Source organism: Bombyx mori, chromosome 9 (assembly GCF_030269925.1).
Source record: "Bombyx mori chromosome 9, ASM3026992v2".
Lineage (NCBI taxonomy): Eukaryota > Metazoa > Arthropoda > Insecta > Lepidoptera > Bombycidae > Bombyx > Bombyx mori.
This window is the reverse complement of record NC_085115.1, coordinates 8,797,178-8,820,807: the sequence shown is the minus strand read 5'-3', so window position 1 is coordinate 8,820,807 and position 23,630 is coordinate 8,797,178. Positions and strand designations below refer to the sequence as shown.

Sequence of the window (23,630 nt, the reverse complement as noted above, 5' to 3'; positions counted from 1 at the left end):
CAACTTTTTTGTCAGTAGGTATATAAATGTGCTAAAATATTGTATTCAATACGACCGCCCCGTTTGGTATTTTGTGCAGGCCTAATCTGGCGATAAAGCTAATTATTGAATTTAAATGATGATAAAGAGAATCGAATTTCTGTGATTTTCATAAGTATGTATCAAGTTTCCTTCACTTTTTGAAACTCTTCATTTGCTATCAGTCGAATGTTTTTATATCAGGCTATTAATAGGTGAAACGCACATTTGGCTATCCACGTTGCTTCCGTAGTAAATAGCTCTGAAGCATTTTTTTAAAGTTAAAGTTGAAAATGTAAATCTAATTCATCGACCGTAAATTTTTCTCTTTACACCAAAATTTTTACAACTTCCAATAAAGTTACGAAGCTGATTATTTTATGCATAAAAGAACAACTCGTAATAAAACAGTTGCAAAAAAAGTCTCGAAAAGTCTTATAATTTTTTTTATTTTTGTTTTAAGTGTGCCGGGTCGAAAGTTCTCGAAAAATTAGAAAAAAAATCATAACTCGAAAACTATCAAAAATCGCGGAACATACATGGGGGTGATTCGGATACTCCACGACACGAGGCACCTAAATTTTTTTTTGGACATCAATGTTCCTGCCACCCTGTAGATAGCATCGAGAACCAATAATAAAAAAGCAATAGGTAAACAAAAGTAGATTGTAAAAAATAGGAGTTTCTCAATTAGTCAATAATGTGTCTTGGGTAAGATCCGGCTTTATTGATGGTTTTGGTGTTATCAAAACATCGGTCCGCCTGAATCAAGATGCGATTCGCGATTCTTGAAAATGTAGTTAAACTTGGTAATAACACCATGTGGCAAAACCAAGAAATGTCGTATTGAATCCAAGAACTGTCCTGTTAAGACTGAGCACCGATAAAGCTCGATCATGACACAAGTGCAAACGAACGTCTCTGACTTCATCAGAAGTGAAGAGTGACTGTTGTTTTGTGATCTCTCTTTTTTCTCTTTCTATCTCTTCTCTATCTTTTCGCTACAATCATTTGGGTTTAACAACCCCTTTATTTTTCGCAATAATGAAATAACAAATAAATCTTTTCGCTTGACTATGATTCACTGTTTCTTTTAGAAATGCTCTATGTCATGTTCATTTGGAGATCCTAAAATCTTCTATAAGATTGACCGTAGCAATTTTTTTCATGTAGAAAGTGCGTGTTTTAACCGTTCAGGCCACACCGAATCAAGCGGACTTCGCTTTGAATGAGTTTTATATTTTTGTAAAGTTAATATATTAATATATATATACTAATGCAAGTTGCAGTAATAAATGCTTTATTACATGAAGCATTCAATCCCTAGGTGCGTATAGAGCAGGTTATACGTTGTCTTCTTGGGGCTACGTCGCTAGAATACAAACCGGCATAAAGAAGGCATGCAAAACACATAGGCAGCCAGGATATGAGCGAGATCTCTGCCCCGACTTTACTTTCTATGGCAACGGTTTGATGAGTAGTGTGAAGCATTCTCTCTGATGTCCCACAGTCCACCTCTGCAAGATAGTTGTATCACTCTTTTTGACGTTTCGCTATAAATCGGTACAAATTTGTGCGACTAAGACACAGTGCTACTCCTCCCAAACGAAGCAGACTGCGAGCATATGCTTCGATGAATGATGAAGTAACATCAACAGTAAGCGTGCGCCAGCAGTAGATTTAGTCGGGCACACTTTTTTTTATTTTTTTGTTTATCAACCACGTAAATGCTGCCACCCACCTTGAGGCAAAAGTTCTGTCACAGTTTTAGCGGATTTTATTTTTACTAGATGATATTAATCCTTCATCTTGGAAATTATTTGTGAACATGTGTAAAGTAAGAATTTCTTTAGAAAATTGGCACTTGCCTGCGGGATTCGAACACCAGTACAATCGCATAACTCGATACGAATTCACTAGGATTTATATCCTTTAGGCTACGACGACTTTTCAACGACCTGAACGATGCTTCGTGTACGGGCAGTCGATATTGGGCCTGGACGAGGTGGCACCACGTCTCCTCCATGGAAATCAGTTTGATACTGATAATTAACAGCGAATCAGAGCAACGTCGTCGCCAATAAGCACGTTGTTTTAAAAGAACAGGCGCGAAAACATTGGTGGGCCTTGCCTACTGGTTACACTACTGCAGCTTCGCCATCAGGATTTGAGACGTATATCCGGCTATACGGGAGATCCATACAGGGTTATTAATTGCAATTGATGCACCAATTGCTTAACGCGTTTGTTAAGATCTACCGGTAAATCTGCCCAAGTTTCGAAACGTGCTCAACAGCAGACGGATCAAGACCTAGACCTCACTCCATCAACTATGTGCGCATCGATATATGGTGCCCTCCGAGGCCCGTGAACCCACAGAACTTGACATTTACTGAAAGCCACGTTGAGACCCAGTATTTCAATCCTGTTAACAATAAATGCCACTTCAGGAATGAAAAGCCAGGTAAATTCCCAAAAATTATCCCACTGGACCACGAGCAGTGCAACAATTAACACCCCGTTGACCACGTAACAAATAACGCAGAGACCCGGAAGGATGTTCCACATGATGTAAATTTTTTTTTATTGCTTATATGTGTGGACGAGCTCACAGCCCATCTGGTGTTAAGTGGTTACTGGAGCCCATAGACATCTACAGCGTAAATGCGCCACACACCTTGAGATATAAGTTCTAAGGTCTCAGTGTAGTTACAACGGCTGCCCCACCCTTTAAACCGAAACGCATTACTGCTTCACGGCAGAAATAGGCGGGGCGGTGGTACCTACCCGTGCGGACTCACAAGAGGTCCTACCACCAGTAACTAACCAAATCAGGGTGAATTTATGGATCTGGTGTTTCGACTTCAATATAATCCAAAAATATTGAATTTTTAACTCAGCTTAACTCAATTTAACTCAGTGCTATTTCCCAAAAATAATACATGGTTTTTCGTATGTCGCAAAAATCATAAAAAATATTGTATACGTTGGTCACGTTGGTCACGTTATTCTGAATAATTTGAAACAAATATTTTGACACGTTTGGATACGTTATTTTAAACAATATGTGACATTCCAAATATTTTTCGATTAAAAAAAACTTAATACCCTTGTTTTAAAATAGTAATGTTTTATAGTTCCGATTCTTCAATATTACAATCATTATAAAACCATCAACCACACTTTTAAATTATAAGCCCTCCATACCATTTACATATAGGATCATTTACAATAAATCACTTAAATCAGTGACATTAATCAAACAATAACCGTTGGAAATTGGATCCCGTGTTCATCATAAGCTTTTAGAGATCCTTTGTGGGCAAAAGAGCTCTGACATAACGTGTTATCAAATAAAAGAAAGGTGTGAATTTTCACAGGCGGTTGTCGTGGCTCCACCTACTTAAGATGGCGTTATCCCCTCCATCAGATTATCAGCCAGTAGCGTTTCAGAATCTCACGAGATCCATACCTACAGCCACTGCAGCCGAACATACGGCACCACCTATTTTCGGAAGCAATTATCAGTTTCCAACTGGCTGCTAAAGAATTTTAGTTCGGCTCGCTGGCATTGCCAGTATCACGGGCGATTAAGTCCTTGATACGTTTCAAATCTTTCAAAATTAAATTATAAGTAATAATGGACGCTATTGATGACATATCCAGTACGTGCGAAAATGACTCGGTCAACTTAAAAAAATCGAGTGCTTTGTTTAGTGCCGAAAAAGATTCATATTGCGATTCGGAAACCGATTATGATAGTGAAAATGAAACAATCGACATCTGTGAAAATAGTGAGCATTCTTTTAGTAAAACTGTGTTAGTGAATTCACGCATTGAAGACGAGAAAACTAAATTCTTTGATAATCACCGCGTTATATTTCCAACGAGATCACTTACAAATTTTGTAAATAATGAATCTTCCCGGCATGTAAAAGACAAAAGTAAAACTTTTCTGATAGACAATATTTTAGGTAACATTAATAATGAAAAAATTAATACAAAAGAACAGGGAGAAACCACCGAAGATAACGCAGATGAATACAACGGTTAGTACATAATATTTATGATAATTGTATACCTAGGTGATATTAAGCTTGCTATTTTATTCATGTTCTAATCAGTAAATTTATAATAACACAAACTATGTATAAACAAAGATATGTAAAATAAATTTTATGATAAGTCAAAATTGTTCAGAATGTCATATTACATTTTTCGTTCAGAACTTCTAGTCAATACAAGTCTGTTTTTTTTATTAATTCTTCTTCCTCTTCTGATTGTGGGGCCGGCGCAGCATATTCCTTTTCATGCTGTATAGGGATTAGGCATGACTTTTACGATAGACCGCCTGCCTAACGTCAACTCTGCGCTTGGGTTATATCTCCATATTATATCCACTGCAACGTGTCACAGGAAAGGATTTTTTCTATTTATCGTTATGGTGCCTTATGGTATCTTTTACTTCATGCGTTTTTGGTTCGAAGATTTACATTTTATTATTAGAAACGTTTACACCTTTTTAATAATTACGGATATTGAATCGATTGACTGTTCTTTCAGTGTCTTCGACGTCGGCATGTCCAGAGCTGGGCACGTTGAATGGCGCAGGTCTCCTAGCGGGACATGCCTACACGCACTGGTTGGCAACACATCAGCCTACAAACAGTTTTTTCGGTGCGTTTTTCTTATTATGCAGTATATATACTAGATGATAGCTCACGATTCTTCCAGTATCAAACTGTCATTGAAGCCCATAGGTTGAAGGTACAGGTACGTTCCAGCTGTAGGTACAGGCTCCGTGACTTTATCCCCTGATGCAAATCAGGACAGTCTACTATCATTATAGGATCCTCTGACCCAAAAGATTGCCTGTTGTAAATTATCCATGTTTTATATATAAACAAATACAATTTTTGGCAGACCCATATTACAATAGTAAAGACATTCGTAATTTATCAGTGAGTCGCGATTCTGATCCGGTGGTAGATTCTGCGAAGCACTGCTCTTGCTAGGGCTAGTGTTTGCAACGTCCTTAGGTTAGAGCCCCGGGAGCTCACCTACTCGCTCGGTGACGCTGGCTATGCCACTATGCCACCTTTAAGGCTAATGGTTTAGGTAGGAAAAAAACCATATCTTCATAGTTATGACTTATGAGGTGTAGCTATCGTATCGAGTGATGCGACTATGCCAACATACAAATCACCTGGCAGGGATCCGTTTTCTAAGCAAATGTGTATTGCTTGGAAAAAATATTTCATGTTCACGAACGACTTAATAATAAAATGAAAACGAAGCCCGCTAAATTATAAACTATGTGCTTTATACCTCAGTCTTATTGTGTATGTGTGTGCCCGTATTTTTTTGTGTTGATGGATAAGCTACCGATTGTTACCGTTTAGTAATCACAGCGTGAATACAACAATATTGTATAACAAATTATAAATTATAACGGGAATCCATAACTTTGATGTAGAAAAAGGGAGGATTATGGTACCTATTAGTGCGGACTCACATACCAGTAAAATCATCAATTGCATGGATTTTGACAATGAAATCACGTTCGTTTACTAAATAAAACAGTACCAGTATTTTATTATTGTTTAGAGTTGTCTAAACTAGGGGGGTTTAAACTACCAACCTACATATTAGAAGCTTGTACCCAAAACCAATGCAGAACGCGCACAGATCAATTGTAAGGACGCGCGTGCGACACCCAGGCCTAATCGATGACATTACACATTTAGGCATTATTCCGATGTAATTGTTTTGGGAAAGCATTTATTTTAATTTTTTTAACGATTTTACTACTGATTTAAATATGCTACTGTAATTACGAAAATTCTTCATTTTAGAAGCGTTTCATATTAAATTAAGGATCTAAATTTTTATGCATTTGCATTACTGATCTGCATCATCATAGGCGATAGCTCTCGGCAGAGCAGTCGTGGTCATGTGGAATTCTTGTTTATTAAAACCTTGACAGATGTTTTCCATAGTTTGCGAACTGAGGCTTGGCGCACGCACTTGTTAAGTGCGGTTTCGGTAAGCTCTTTCACCTGATCAGTCAAGCGCATGGGGGTTCGTCCACGAGATTTGAATACCTTTGCTTAAGGTGCACTAAGCAAATTTATATCTCCTTAGTTTTTTTGTAGTTGACTATTTGGTTGACTTTCTGTAGATAAAATGGGATCTGGCGTAATTGGTGGTGCCCTAAAATATACAAAATGAAAGAAAACTAAATTCGTAAATATTTTAAAATTGGTGGTTAACGTATCCTGAAAAAATCTTTATAATTCAAACCCTTAGGATAATAATATATAACCGTGACATCCCAAAATTGCGTAACGGTTGCCGTGCGTGTTATTATCGCGTGATCGACTACCCGGTGTTAATATTCACATACAGCGAGAGCACGCAATCTAACCCCTGTTAAACATTGTGCAGGTGTGATTAAAAACAAATCTTGTATCGTCCTCAGCATAATGGGTTGGTCAGTCGGTGCACTCTTAGTCATACCACCGCGCCGTGGTTGAATATTCTCTACTTCTCTCTTCTGAACTAATTCCTAGCTTAAGGTCAGACTTTATTTATTACTGATCTTCCACATTTCATTGTTTAACCAACAAAAGCAAAAGCTTTTATTTGAAGCTACTATTATATTTAAGCAACAAAAGCAAAAGATTGTTTTAGCTTTTTATTCTACAAGTTTTCGTCTTGTCATAAATAACTCTTCATCTGGGCTTTCAACAAGAGAGGAAATTTTGTCATGATGTCAGCATGACGTCTCGTGGTCTTCTTGTGATGAGACCATAAAAACTTTCCACATTCAGTGACCTATTATAACGCACACAAACTAGATAAAAACAAGGTGAAAAAGAAGCTAGATATTGAGTAGCACTGATATTTGCAAGATAATCTGGACACAAAACTACAATATTTACTTTCGGAGCCTTCGAACTTGGGGTACGCGCCCATAACTATCCGGGAATGGATGGAAGAAATCCGCTAAAAACCTGTATCGTACTAATTACATTTTTCAAGAGTCAAACCTTCTCATAATATCCGTACGCGAATCTTTGCTTCCGACCTAGTTATTCGGAAACGGCAATCAGCATAGAACCTCTCAAGTCTTTAGTTAGGAGTCTAGTTTCGTGCTAGTAAGCTGAACCAAACAGATTTCATAATAGGTACCTATTTATTACCTATGAAGTTACCGTTTTACAAAACTGGCCATATGAAATCGAATTTATGTGTCGCTGACAATGGGTTCTAAATTCGAATGAATATTTTATTTTAAAATTCAGTCATTTGTTTATTTATTAGTGTTTTCTTTTCATTACATTTGTATATTTTTCATCAATATGGACACCATAAAAATACGATAAATAATCGATAAAAATACGTATCCCAGAGTTCCGTTGCGGTAGCAATGCCGTACAAACGGTTTATAATATTAATGACGTGTACGGATTGAACACTACAAACGGGCGCACGACTCTATTGTTTCAACGCTTCCGACGTATTTTTTTAAATTTAATTTTGATCTGTGATCCCCGAAAACTAAAGACTACTACGACGAATTAAATGGGATGGTGGAAGCTGACGATACTCAATCTACCGTTGAGTTAACAGCAGCTTTCAATGTTAGCACAAAAACAATTTTGGTTCTTTTGCGTAAAATTAGCAAGGTAAAAATACTTCTTAAGTCGGTGCCACACGCACTGAACAATCGTCGACGCAACGAAAGCGTTAAGGATGCTTTGCGTTGCTTAGTAGGTAGGTAACTGCAGTTAGATAACTGACGCAGAAACGAAGGGATTTTGAATGGCACTGTCACTTGCGATGAAAAATAGATTCTTTTTGATTAACATACACGGTCATCATGTTAGTTAGAGCCGGGTTCAGCATTTAGGCAATGCTCCACCCGAAACTTACCTCTAAAATAAATAAATTTCTATTCTATTCTATTTTTTAGTTGGATTTTCTATAAAAGCGTATTTCGTTGTAATAGTTTTTTTAAACTATAATTTATTTTTCTTTTTTTAGTTGAATTTCAATTTTTTCAATTAGTTTTTTAAATATTGAATTGTCATCGGTCCTTAATAAGTATACCAAATTTCAAGTTAATCCGACGTTTTGAAGGGGGTCAAAATCATGTTCAAAGATTCCGTTACAAACGTACATACATACGTCTGAAGCTAATAAAAGCGTATTAATAACAAATCATAGTCACTAATTGGTGGTCTAGTGGCCGGTATAATTCATCACATCTTCTTACCAAATGGTACTGGCGTTACTGCAGATGTGTCATCTAGCGTACTCACCAGAGCTTGTACAGACCCATTTTTTTCAATGCTAGAACAACTTTTTAGCAGGGAAAAAAATAAATAACCGAGAGCCAATGCAAAATACCTTTGAAGAGTTTGTTGGCTCCCATACACCTGACTTTTTTAAGAAGGGAATTACCAAAAAAACAATTATCACTAGCCTAGCAGAGATGCATCGATACCATTAGTGCATATTTTGATTGATAGAAATAAGTTATAATTTAAAAAAAAATACTTTAACTTTCTGTATACTAAACAGCAATGTCGTAGGTAAAGTTTTTTTTTTTTATTGCTATATGAGTGGACGAGGTCACTGCCCACCTGGTGTTAAGTGTTTACTGGAGCCCATAGACATTTACGACGTAAATGCGCCACCCACCTTAAAGACCTAATATTTTACAAAAACAAATTTTATACCTTGTATGGGTGGACGAGCTCACAGCCCACCTGGTGTTAAGTGGTTACTAGAGTCCATAGACATCTAGAACGCAAATGCGCCACCTACCTTGACATATAAGTTCTAAGGTCTCAAGTATAGTTACAACGGCTGCCCCACCCTTCAAACCGAAACGCATTATTGCTTCACGGTAGAAATAGGCAGTGTGGTGATACCCACCTGCGCGGACTCACAAGAGGTCCTACCACCAATAATTACGCAATGTTACACATAACTCGTTTGGTCCAATAAATGATGTAGGATGTAGGTGTAGGATGATAATTTTTTTTTTTCGATTCATCTATGCCGCTGTTTCTGCGGTTATCACTCAAAAACGGTGAGCAAAATATTTACTCTTTCTTTACTTTCTTTTTTATCTTTAATTTTTCTTTTCTTAGTGACTTCTGTGATATTCTTATTTAATTTCATTTTCATAATTAATTAATTGGAACCAAATGTCCGAATTGATTTTGTAAAAATTTTTTTACGCCAGCTCAAGAAGAAAATATGTTTATATTCATGAAAATTAGTGAACATTATTAATTATAAGTTAGTTAAAATTAAATATATTCAATCGCAAAAAAGTTTCCCAAAAATAAAATTATTGTCGCTATTAGTTCGCTACACCTTACAGATCCACGATGGAATCTCCTTATTAAAAAATGAATCAAAAATCGACTATGGGTATTTTAACAAAATTTATAACTGTCTCATCGTCCATGGAATTCACTTTAAAAGACACAAACGACTTTCCTTCTGAAAAAGTATAAGCACCTGGATTATAAAGCATGAAAACATCTAAATAATATATAAATCTACAGTGGTTTTTACGAATGTTCCGTTATAACTACTGAACCATGCATCCGATTGATTTGAAACTTTGTATCTATGTAGAAAATACATGTACTTAATGGATAGGCTAATATTTACATGAGTGTTGGATTCCCTAATAATAACAGCAATAAATAATAATGTTAATTATAAATGCCCAGCGAAGCGGGCGAGTATAGCTAGTGTTCGTATAAAATTGATATTTTTAGGAACATTACTAAGAAAGATAGCTTAGTATAGGAATATTGATGTTATCCTAGTATTATTATAAAAGAGAATACCTGCGCTGAACATAATTTTCATTAGCTATATAAACTTGAAGATGCAAAAGGAACATTTATATTTTCAAAATTACTAATCCGCCGGTTCACAAAAATTTCGTATTCGTAATCACATTTAAATTTGGAGTAAGCGTTTTGTAAACAGATGTATATTACGTTGAACACATGAAGTTACGAGCATAGGAATTTCGGTGGCTATTAAATTAGTGTGAGAGTGTGACCTCTGAGAATCGCGCGGAGGTCTACTTGTAACACAAACTTTCTATGTACTCGGTACAGTTGGCTGAGATAGGTTGATATTGGACATTCTTCTTTTACGAACCTCTATGGCCCGAAATTTAAATCAATGGAATTTCACCGGCAATTATTCGATTCCATAAAAGAGAAACTATACTGTTCTTAAATTATTTTATATAGCGGGAGTAAAAATAAAATTCTCAACAAAAAAAATATCTTCAGCTAAACTATTTAAAAAATCAAATAGTATTTCTTATTGATCATAAATATTTCCGCGGACGTACAATATTTAATGGGTTCTGATAAATGAAAGAAATATTTTGACTAGTATAATTATGTAGTAATGAGCGAAAGAGATAATTTACTGTTTTATTTCGTTTACTAAAATAAAAAATACAAGAACAGATGCTTATTTAGTTCTAAATTACGAAAAAGTGTCATAATTTGTAAAGTTAAATCAGGGAAGACTTCATATAAAGCTATATACATCAGCGTGTATTATATTAGATGTAAGTATACTATTCCAGTTTGCGATCTAACTACGTGTTTCATAATATTAAATACATATAATATAAAATAAACATTTAACGTTTAACATGCGAAAGACTAACATCCTGAATATCGAACGGCACGACGTTTATCACAGCGTGTCAGAGAATGTTCACGGTAATTAAAACATTAAACACGTTACACAAAGGGCTACGGATCGTGTGACATATCTGAAGACAAATTCGACGAAATGTCGCCAGTCGTCGGACGGTGGTCGCGACTTCGCACCGAGGTGTCGGCAAACAGCTGCTGCGACGATAATTACCAACAAAGCACATTAGTTTGCACACCGCCTTAACACGGGCCCTGTTGTGAACAACGTGAATCCAGAAACTGAATTCACACCACCGTCCCATGGGTGTACCAAGAAAAGTTATGTTAGAAATCTTGCACGCTACGCTGGCACGAGTATGTGTTAATTCAAAACGTCATTTGGTGTTAAATAAAATCATAATATGTTTATATGTACATATGTAGTTAGCATTGGTGTTTTTCTTTTCAACTTCACTAAAAGTCGAATATTCAAAAAACATTGATATCAAAAAAAAAATTTTACTGAAACAAATTTACCATTAAATATCATTTATATTATCATAATCGTTAAAAAATTATTTATCCAACACAATTGTATACCTTCGAATTAAATTTGATCGATATTCTTTTTAATTTTAAATATTCATTATATGAGGCATCGTAAAACGCTTACGTAAACAGTTAGCAGCTGGTTAGCAAGACCATCAGACACGCCAGATACAATACCGTAACTATTGACAGTCGAGATGTCAAACTGCGCGGGCGCAACGCAAACAATCTGATTGTGTTTATAGACACTTAACGAGGACCCGTGACAATTCCGATTAGTGCTCAAAAAAATCTTAACCGAGTATTTGTCTTTGGCGTGTAGGTATAGCTACTTTGTGAATAACGTTAAGAGTAAAATGAATAAAATAAACATGGTGCAACCAAATAAAATAATATCTAGCAATATCAGAGTTCAAAAAATGCCGTTACGAAATCTTTATTATAGGCACACACAGATGAAGGGTTCATTTGAACTAAATTCCTTTGCGTCATAACCAGTTAGGTCTGGCGGACGTCACTAATAGATACCGTTAAAAAATTAACTAGATAATTTTAAAAATACTCCAAAATAATCATTCATACCAATCCATACTAAAGTCATAATGTAAAAGCATCTTTTTTTGTGTATTTTTCGTCCTGTTTTCATGTCGAAATCATAGCAACGGTTTTTGTATGTATGAGGGATTACTGGTGGCCCGGAGGCCTTTCCAGTTCCACTAGGGCACGTGGGCGAGCAAGGCCTCAGCTAGGAGGGGTGGCTAACAGCTACCCGAGCGCCTTCAAACCTACCATATACCTAACAACCCAGAAGTAGCTGCTTGAATCTACTACCGGATCGGAATCGCGACTCACTGAGAAAATCCGGCGAGAAAATCAGCAGGCTGATGTTTTGGTTAGCTTGCACGTCGATCTCTTTGCCGAGTTCGACGAGTATGGTTACCGGGGTCCCTAAGCCTGCTCCTTGTGTTAGAACTAAAGGCGTCTAATGCAAAGGGTTGACAATTTTTCTTGATCACACAGGCGAAGCCGCAGGTAACGGCTAGTAGAATATAATTATATTATTTGCGTTGCGATAGCCTGGGACTGCGACTAACTGACTGTCCTTCTGGCAATACTACATTAGTTGGGTTGTAAGCTCTTTTGCCTACAACGGCAAAAAGCAGCATTCATAAATGAAATACATATAAAGAACGCGCAATTCAAAATGGTAGCTGTAATTGTTTTTCATCCTGAAAACGAGCCGGTTGTCATTCATGTGCTTAAATAGGTGCATACCTATGATGTGGATTAAATAATAGTATCGTTTAATTATCATCGATTAACATCGAATTATTATTATCAGATCTGTTATGTACAGAAAATAATCCAATAGAAAATAAAGTCTTCCATCCTAATACAATTTTTGCTCGATCAGTAACTGAAAGTACATTCCAAGCTCGAAAAAAATATATCTACATTTAAATTGAAATGGTTTAATTATTAAACCAAGGCTCTACGTAATTCAGTTTATTTATTATTCGCTACCAATTCAGAAGAATTTTGAAGTCGTCGTGGCCTAAAGGATAAGGAAGGTGCATTCGTATCTAGCGATGTAACGGTATTCCAATCCCGCAGGCGGGTATAAAATTTTCTAATGAAATACGTACTTGACAAACGCTCACGATTGACTTCCACGGTGAAGAAATAACATCGTATAGTAAAAATCAAACCCGCACAATTATAATTTGCCTAATTACTGGTGGTAGGTCCTCTTGTGACTCCGCACGGGTAAGTCCCACCAACCCGGCCATTTTTGTCGTGAAGCAGTAATGCGTTTCGGCTTGAAGGGTGGGGCAGCCGTTGTAACTATCTACGTTGTATTATATTACAGCTATTCTATAATACAAATATAAATGCATGACTACTCCGCGTCAGAAATAAATAAGACGCCCATCCGCCATCTGTTATCGATGGCAGTACGTAGTAGTACGCCCAGTACGGTATAATAAATACTCCGAGAATGTTACTGCTCATTACCCGGATAATCCTTTAGTCGGTTACGATAGTTACGAGAAGAGACACCCTTCACCACAGAACAATTTTTTTATATTTAAATATGAGTATTTTCTACCCGATATTCAGACATCCGAGGCAACGCATTGCTAATTACCAACTCTCAGACACAGCCCACTGAGTTTCTCGCCGGATCATCTCAGTGGGTCGCGTTTCCGATCCGGTGGTAGATTTTGCGAAGCACGGCTCTTGCTAGGGTTCGTGTTAGCAACGTCATCAGGTTTGAGCCCCGTGAGCTCACCTACAAACGTTAGGGTTACGCTGAAATAGCCCCTAAGGCTATCAGATTAGGCAGGAAAAAAAAAAAGCTAATTACCGAGGACATAGCTTAGTAATCATTCAATTAAACAAATAAAGCTGCAAACGTTTACCTGAATTCGATTTTTTTTCTACCATTGTTTTCAATTACACTTCCAAAACTTGGAAGCTTACCATACCATGTGGATGAATAGGAATATTTATTTCCTCCTTATTCCGATTGAAAAAATCTGTAGAGATCCTCCATATTTCAATATATCACGAAAAATCTTCGATTAAAATATTGACATAGTGCTAAGTGTGGTCTTAGGATACTAGTGCTTTGGGGTTTTCCATTTCGCTGTGGAACTCTAAAAATGAAAAATGAATAGCTTCGAAATATGAATAACCTGTATATTTAGTTTTTACCTTCGTGTGTGCTTACAATATATTTTTTATTCAGATGACAAGAACAACAGAAGACCTCGACGAGCCGGACCTGAACGCAAGCCACGACAAGCTTACAGCGCTAAACAACTAGAGCGATTAGAAGCCGAATTTAAATTGGACAAGTACCTCAGCGTTTCAAAGAGGATGGAACTTTCAAAAGCATTAGGTCTGACAGAAGTACAAATTAAGACCTGGTTCCAGAACCGCAGAACGAAATGGAAGAAGCAGCTAACATCTCGTTTGAAAATCGCACAACGTCAAGGTCTCTTTTCTGGTCAAATCTTCGGACATGCCCCGCAAACTTATTCCCTTTTAAATCCTTACGCGTATGCGCCGCTCAGCTGTGTTTTTACCCCTGTAACATTGCCTTCTACTCCACCATAATAAAAAGGGTATAACTATGAGAAGTCTACTCGTGATCATGGTTATAGCTTGAAAATATTAGCAAATACCGATATTAAGTTTAGATAGCAAGCTAAATGCTCCAAGAAAAGTTACTCATACGATAAAATAATAAATGACTAGTAGTTAATTCATCTCGGAAAAATTGTTTTATAACGATGTAAAAACTGCATTGCTAATTCCACAAAACTAAAAGCTAATTGATCGGTACATAAAATTTACAGAAGACTGTCGACAAAAGTACCTACTTGAATTATCATGGGAGTAGTTATGTAGGAGTGTAGCGAAAATCTTTCTTAGCTTAAGGATTTGTATTTATGAAAATATTAATTTGCTTTTATTATTTATTATGATTGTACAGTTATAAAATAATTATTAACACATTGATCTCATGATAATAATATGTTATTTTAAAATTTAAGATTTAAATGAAAATTACAAAACTAAAATCAACATGAAGTAGTTTCCAGCAATAGCATCGATTCATTCAACTAAGTACATACAGCCTTATTAGAAAACGCGGGAATATTGACAGCTGACATGAATCTTTATTAGTTTCACCACTATTATAAATAAGGCCGAGCCATTGATAAGTTAAAACAAATATGACATTAATTTGGCTTAAAATAAAGTTGGCCTTGTTCTTTATTTTTTGCGTATAAGGAACGCAATGACCGCCTATTGATAATATGGTATTGGTATCTATAGATATCCGGAGTCGTTAAAACAATTGTTAGTTATGGAAATTATAGGACAAAGAACTCTTTAATTAAAATAATGCAATACGGTAGTGGCGAGTTAGCTAGTTACCACGCTTACACTTTTACTGAATATTATCTCATATTTTATCATGGATAATATTATCGAAGGCAGAACTTAGTACGCTAAAAGTAGACAGAATGGGAAAACCATTACAGGCTTGCAATTTTTCTCAACAAAAATCAACAAAAGCAACAAAAAATTTTTTTTAAATTAGTCGACAATGTTTCCAACATATATTATAATCTTAACGGACCCGACAGACATTTTTCTGCACACACATCTTATGCCTGAAAATTACAAACTTTTTGAATAAGTTGTGAAGAATACCAGATTGTGAATCTAAACCATTCTCGAATTCACCACCACACAAAAAAAATCATCAAAATTGGTCCAGCCGTTTAGGACGAGTTTACTAACATACATACACACGGACAGAAGAATTATATTTATTAAGATTCTTTTTTTGCCTACGTTACTATCACGAGTAGCTATCCTGGCTTCACCATGACTGGTGGTCGAGCTCACGGTGACAGAATTTGCTAACATCTACCATAACAAGATGCTTCGCTCAATCTACTACCGGATCGGAATCGCGACCCATTGAGAAGATTCGGTGAGTTAAATAATTCAGGTGTACAGAATCTAAAAGTTTATGAAGAAATTTCTAAATGTGTTTCTCCGTAAGTTTGTCAATAAGGTTCATTTCACAACTTTTATAGCGTGTTGACATGTTTGATAGTGGCGCGAAAAGTACATAATCATTGAACTCGCTACTTTTATCACCTCATCTAAGCTAAACTAAAAGGTAACGATATAGCATTGAAAAAGATTACTATGATAGGTATACACTACGGAAAAACATTATAGTATTAATTATATTTAATACTTATGCTATATTTAATTTAGTTAATGAAAACATAGTCTACTTATATGTGAGTATGTAAATAAATAGAATGTTTTGAATATTGTTATTTTTTTTTAAGTTGAAGTGTTAATGTGTGTTTTTTAATTGTTACAGCGAGCAAGCACAACTGTGTGCACCATGTACGAATGCAAACAATTATTAATACCGACTGCATTTAGGTGCCCGAACACTTAAGAATTGATTCGGAAACCTGATATAAAGTAGAAAAATATATATCACATAACTATGTGCCGTTGTAACTATACTTGAGACCTTAGAACTTATATCTCAAGGTGGGTGGCGCATTTACGTTCTAGATGTCTATGGGCTCCAGTAATCACTTAACACCAGGTGGGCTGTGAGCTTGTCCACCCATCTAAGCAATAAAAAAAAAACATAATTTCAAGACCAAAAAACCGCCTTCAGAAATATGGAAATTGCAACGATGTGGTCGATGTCAATTAAAATGTAAAAATGTATTATTATTATGGACACTCAAAAACTACTGATCTGTCTGACTATCAGATCATGATAAATGGTGCTCTCAAATAAAAATCGGCTCACGTAAAAATAGTCCTGAATTTATACAGATTAAAGAAACAGTCGAATTGATAACCTTATCTTTTTTTAAATAAACATAATACAAAATTATTAATGTACATAATTATGCGAGTGTGGCTAATAATACGGTTTGTAAAATCGAAATGTTTATTTTGCAAAGAATAGTTAACAGACCTTCAATGTGGTTTTGTTATGTAGAATATAAACTTTTGTACTCTATCAATTGGGGTCACAATCGACTGAGGGATATATTTTATCACATGAAGCACCACCCAAGCCAAGTGCGACGGCTTGCAACGCACCCAATGCTCCTCCCCGCAACCACGCCACTGCTGTGCTAAAAATCAAAGTTAATAAATTATAATAAATATATCATAATAAATATAAAAGTTAATAATTTACTGGTGGTAGGACCTGTTGTGAGTCCGCGCGGGTAGGTACCACCACCCTGCCTATTTCTGCCGTGAAGCAGGCGCATTTACGACGTAGATGTCTATGGGCTCCAGTAACCACTTAACACCAGGTGGGCTGTGAGCTCACCCATCCAAGCGATAAAAAAAAAAAAATAGTTTATCTTATTTTCCTCGCCCAATTTTTATGTATAAAACTAGCAACCCGCCCTCGCTTCGCTTCGGAAACATTAAATTTTATTATTGATAGGCAAAAGCCTGCATTTTGCGCGCGGTACGACAATAACTGCGGGTGACGCCGCGGGGCGAAGCTAGTCTAAAAAAGTAGCCTAAGTTACTCCTTATATCATCAGCTACCTATTAGTGAAAGTCTCATCAAAATCGGTCCAGCCGTTCCAGAGATTAGCCGGAACAATCAGACAGACCGACAGACAGACAAAAATAAAAATAAAATGTTATTTTGGTGTATGTACCGTATATATATTCATATGCATGTAGTAAAAAGCGGTTATTTCATAGTGCACATAGACATCACCACATAAACGCCGGCATCTAGCGTGCGATTTTTTTTTATTGCCCGTCTAGGCAGACGAGCATACGGCCCACCTGATGGTGAGTGGATACCGTCGCCCATGGACTTCAGCAATGCCTAGGGCAGAGCCAAGCCGCTGCCAGCCTATACTCGAGTTGCATTATTGATGGAAGCTCTATATTTCTACCAAATCTAAACTGATGTTTATCATTTTACTTAATACTAGTAAAAATCGATATCATGCCGGTATCGGTGGTTATTGCAAGCATTTGTAATTTACATTTGCCGACACGGTTCTAAGCCATAAAACATTTTAGCGTGCCGTATAAGGTTTCAATTTAATCTTTTTTTTTTATTGCTTAGATGGGTGGACGAGCTCACAGCCCGCCCACCTGGTGTTAAGTGGTTACTGGATCCTATAGACATCCACAACGTAAATTCGCCACCCACCTTGAGATATAAGTTCTAAGGTCTCAATTATAGTTACAACGGCTGCCCCACCCTTCAAGCCGAAATGCATTACTGTTTCACGGCAGAAATAGGCGGGGTGGTGGTACCTACCCGTGCGGACTCACAAGAGGTCCTACCACCAGTAATTACGCAAATTATAATTTTGCGGATTTCATTTAATCGAATTAAGAATGCGCGAACCGATGAACAAGCATATAATTTGATACATTAATTAGTCATTATACTCACTGCCAGACAGGCAACCAGAAGCGATTACCATCGCGAAGATCTCTTGCGAGCTTGTTTCCTAAGCACAGTACTCTGTACAGACAAGCCGTTGAACGTGGTTTTGCGGCCATCAAGGCGTAACGAACAAGCGTGTTCATGGTCGATATTGAACCTTGCTGCTCAGGAATTGGAGTTGCATTTTCCTCTCGCGTGTAATGCAATTGAGAATCCCTTTTAACTCGAAAGACCTCTTCAATGTTCACTGAATCACCGCCATTATCTATTTGCATAACAGGAGGCTGTTGTGGATTCTATAAAAATGTTCAGTGTTAATACTGGTCCCTTTTTATTGGAAAGGCGACTAGCTAACGTCTCATTTCAGTTCAAAATTCTAATGATACAAATATCTACAATATACTTAAATGTCAAAAATCATAAAAATGTAGGACTCGTCGAATTTAGATTTCTATTGTTTAAGTTGTTTTCATTTGAGTTTATTTTATTTAGCTCCGGCATCCATCGCACACGTGTTTTTCCTGCTCTAAACTGGCTGAAGAGCTCAACTTCGACTTCGGTGCTCACTGACCTAAAGGTAAAATAGCGTAACGCCGTCAGCTACCTTGAGATATGAGACCGAAGTCACAATGTGTGTTATATTCGTGTAACATAACAGCTGTTCCAAACTGAAAAGTTTGATTGCTCCGCAACAGGCATGCCTTAAACTACCAGTAAAGTAAATATTTCATATATTTTTTTCCTACCTATTCGCTGTAGAGGCTATTCCGGCTACGGTAAAACATGTCTTGTCGGATCCCCGGATCCACTTTCGGTGCTTTTAGGCTCTTCAAGCACTGGTTACCTTCCTCATCGTCCTCGTCGATTATGACGAAGAATTCGACGAGCAAACTAACCCATAGACACACCACCCACTGAGATTCTCGCTGGATCTTCGCAGTAGGTGACAATTCCGATCCGATGATAGATTCTCCGAAGCACTGCTCTTGTTAGGGCTAGTATTAGCAAATTCTCTCAGGTTGAGCCCCTGAGCTCAGCTACCTACTAAAATAATCCCTGAGGCTACCAGCGAATAGGTAGGAAAAAAAGGAAATCAACGTCGTTTTATGAGCAAATTTGAACTTGGAACTCACCGTAGTAATACACATTAAAACTTGTAGCACAAACATTCCGAAGGACAAAAAGGCTATTCCAGTAAGCGATACATCAAAAAGATCAGCTAGTCCTAACCCATGCGATTCCCGTTCTACGACATATTCGTCTTCTGCTGTATGGTGATCTCGTGGCTTAGATTGATGGTGCATTGGCGGTGGGGGAGGAGGCATAGAATATTCGTATCCACCACCTGTAGGAAAGCAGTATTTCCAGAATATGACGTCAATTTTGGGGTTACTGACTCTCAAACACATTTCATTTACTAAGAAACATTTGCTTTCACTTTGTTGAACTAAGTCGGCTTTTATGAATTAAAAAGCATAAAATATTAAATTCACATAACTCAATTGTTTAAAACGGGCCGTTTTTAACACTTTGAAGTGAAAGTGGACTTGACTAGTCCAAAAAAGCTAGACCCGACATTAGCAACATTAACAATGGTGAACACATTGGTGGCAAAAATAATTCATAATTACTGTATTTGGCAATATCATGAGCGACTATTCCGGGTTCAGCATAATTCACTTCGCCTCCTTCGTACACCTCGTAACCTTCTCTCGTTTGTAAATTAGGAGTGTGTGGAGTGGCCACAGCAGCAGACGTATTGACTTTCCCAAATTGTAAATTGGCTGCCTTGTTATTATTCCAATTAACGTCATTCAGAGATGCTACCCTAAAAGTATTTAGAAATTATGCAGCAATATTATTGATGATGATTCTCACAGCATTCTATAGTAGGAAAAAAAACAGAAAATTGTGTGTGTGTGCAAGTCACACACTGTAGAAGTGAAACTTATAAATAAGATATAGATGTATTGACTATCCCACTACACAGGAGCTTACATATGGACAATGTTTAGTAGACGATAGTGGGAATGCTACAAAGAGTCGCACAAAGAGGAGACCGAGAACGTCTAATGTGTTCTATCTCATTCTCTCGCCGGCTGAATCCTATACATTTATGTGTTTGTGTCTCTATGGACTTATTTTTTCGTTTCATCGAGTTTGAAATCACAACGATTCTAAAGAAGTTTCACTTCAAAAACTTTGAACGTTTTAAAAATGTTCAAAAAGAAACTTATTTTGTGGAGGTTTCTTGGAAATCATAATCGTTATAACGTTCTGTGTCCAAATCTTAATTTTAATCTAGTTGCTGTAATTGTGTGAAATATGTCATCACGTACGATTAATAATTTCTATTTAAAAAACTTAAATAAAATACGCAGCTTTCTTTGTGAAATTTACCCGAACTGTTTGATCTAAAATGGAATATGATCACGTCTGATAGACGTATGCAAACATTAAGTGTAATAACTAGGAGAGGCGCCGATGTAAATTACTTTTACAAACCGCGAAACATTTAACTCCGTCTGTAAAGGATGTGAATTTTCGGACATTTTCTAGCGCACTCAAAATATACAAGCCTGGGATGGCGTAAAATAAACATACATACATATGAACATATACAGCATCAAAATCATTATTAATGTCTTATCAATTAGTATTATTATCAATGTCTTATTCAATATTTCGACCAGCTATAATCATTAAGTAACCCTTAACTTCATACTAATCAGATTGATTCATAGAACATTAAGCAAATAGTCGGGTAATGAGGAAATGAATGAATCATAATTGTGAAAATTCAAGCATTGTATGCTTATGAACAGACTAACTCACAGCTTATACAGTTATCCACTCAGTTATTGCAGGATTTTATCCCTTCATCATCGTTCGTGACCATCATCATCATCACGTGCTAGGTACGTATTTACATACAGTGTGCTTAGTGCGAGTTTTTTAACGTTCACGATAGCGTAAAAGTTAACCCAATTTTGTATGCAGTTGGAACAGCGCCCTTAACGGCAAACGTAGGCAAACGATCCCATTTCATACAAATATAAGCTATCTTTTACGCTATCGAGAACGTTAAAAAATTCGCACTAAGCAGAAGTACACTGAACTGGGTATCGGCCAAAGATTTGAATAAGTACATCGAAGCAATTCGTACCTGTGATGATGACTTCGAGTTATTGAGTTAATGGAAACTAGTATTAGAGGTTTGTTATAATATAATGAATTCTATAAAATTCTAAAAGAATATGAAATGATTTATCGGAACTGGTAGGTTAAATTTTTAATTCAATTCAAACAATCGTATAGTACATTAGCCCTCAGACACAGCCCACTGAGTTTCTCGCCGGATCTTCTCAGTGGGTCACGATGTGGGTAGATTCTGCTAAGCACTGCTCTTGTTTAGAGCTAGTGTTAGCAACCTCGTCAGGTTAGAGCCCCGTGAGCTCACCTACTCGTTTGACGAATCTAGTATGACTCCTTGAGGTTACTAGAATATGTAGGTAGGAAAAAATAAACAGTATGTAAGTTCCTTAACATTACAATAGGTCAAAAACTTACTTGGCCAACCATTCTTGGTAATTAGCAGATCCTATATCGTACAAAAAATTGTTTCTAACGTCTTGTGATCTCTTCGTAAATAATTTAGAGTCGTGCCACTGAAATGGTATACCTACTCGATTTTGCAAGGCGCTTTTGCCCATTTCTTCTAAAATTTGTTCTGCCACGTAATTACGACAATGGTACTCGTTCATCATCTTTCTGAATAAAAAAAAAAAAAGGTTTACATCAAACAAACACAGGTATTATTTATAAAACGCGAGCATAGAAATGGCGGAAAATTTTAATAGATTTTACCAATTATGCATTCTGTTGTACTGATTTTTTTATTGCTTGAATAGGTGGATGATCGTACGACCCTCTTGGTGTTATGAGGTTACCGGAGCCTACATACATCAACAGCGTAAATACCGCCATCTACCTTGAGATAAGAGTTCTAAGTCTCAAGTTTATACTACAACCGCTGTTCCACCCTTCTAACTGAAACACATTACTACTTCACGGCAGAAATAGACAGAGTGATGGTACCTACCCATGTGGGCTCACAAAACGCCACAGCACCCGTAATTACGCAAATTAATTTTTTTGTGGGTTTGATTATGATTACACTATGCTATTCTTTTATCGTGGAAGTCATTCATGAACATTTGTTAAGTACGCATTTCATTAGACAAAATGCATACAATTTCTAGTATATATTCCCTCGGGTTCTATAATCTGTCTGTTTTTCACTCAAGAGATACAATTACATACAGCGAAATGCGGTAAACGAGAATTAATTATTTTGTATAACGGCTGTCTAGATTTTTCAAACCTACAAGCATGACGGCGGAAATAGATAGATATGGATTCCATTTGACGATCATAGTATGCTGGTATAATAATCAGAGAACGCTGTTTTCCATTCTCTTGTGAATCCCTTAATCTCCTTTTACAATACTGAGGGAAATAAATAGGATGTTGTTATTCTAGGCCTCAAACAACCAATAATAACAATATTATTGAGTATAATTAATGAAATGTACATTCTTAGTAGAAGACCTTATCACGATTTAAATATTATTGTTTAGATGCAAGATATTTACCGATAATCATGAGTTAAATCTATTGAATTCCATTTCCGCTCAATTAGCTAAGTATAAATTTCTTATTCTAGATTAATTGTAGAATAATTTGGAAATCATAATTATTACATATAATGGGCGGGTCTGCTATAATTTAAATTTAAATCATTTACCTGTGAAAAGCCAGTGTAGACAGGGCAGCATCAATAGATCCATTAATTGGTGGAACAAAATTATATTTGCTGTTGGTTAAATTGGACATTTGATTTTCTTTATCTTCCATGAAATACGTAGGCATGAGATCCGTACGTAAAATGTCGTTCACGTTTAAATCGTTTTCAAGCGTATTCGCTCTATATATTAAACGAATGAAAGTAAAGAAAAATCCCAAAATTTTGTGAAACATTTTGTTCTTATGCTGTATGTGCAGCCACACAGAAACAAATGAACAGCCCGTGAGCATTAGTAAGTTGTGTAGGTATATTACATGGATTATAAAGCGGAAAATCTTCGCCGAGTAAACGTTGAGGTTGAAGAACGTTTTCATCTAGATACGCACGTAACTGTTCATTAAAATAAATGCCTTACATACGTTGCTGTGGACAAAAGGTACCTATTTATTTATTTAGTATCCAAATTCGAAAATATTAAAATATTATAATAATAAATCATCGGTATTATTAGTATATTATAATAATGAATTCAGATTATTCAGGTTATTATCACATG

The 23,630-nt window shown here is 36.4% G+C and overlaps 2 protein-coding genes across 2 annotated transcripts; one reads left to right on the top strand and one right to left on the bottom strand.

Moving 5' to 3' along the window:
* Positions 1-3,479: 3,479 nt before the first annotated feature.
* LOC101736130 (homeobox protein B-H1) lies at positions 3,480-16,130 on the top strand. The gene is made up of 3 exons (XM_004924003.5): positions 3,480-4,067; positions 4,582-4,695; positions 14,017-16,130. Exons 1-3 carry the CDS (start codon positions 3,659-3,661, stop codon positions 14,385-14,387), a joined length of 894 nt encoding a protein of 297 aa, XP_004924060.1. The 5' UTR covers positions 3,480-3,658; the 3' UTR covers positions 14,388-16,130.
* A 631-nt stretch (positions 16,131-16,761) lies between these two features.
* On the bottom strand, positions 16,762-23,330 carry LOC110384856 (uncharacterized). Its single transcript, XM_021346604.3, has 6 exons — positions 23,075-23,330; positions 21,838-22,038; positions 19,899-20,095; positions 19,401-19,612; positions 18,274-18,563; positions 16,762-16,969 (listed from the first exon to the last, which is right to left on the bottom strand). Exons 1-6 carry the CDS (start codon positions 23,305-23,307, stop codon positions 16,852-16,854), a joined length of 1,251 nt encoding a protein of 416 aa, XP_021202279.3. The 5' UTR covers positions 23,308-23,330; the 3' UTR covers positions 16,762-16,851.
* Positions 23,331-23,630: the final 300 nt, after the last annotated feature.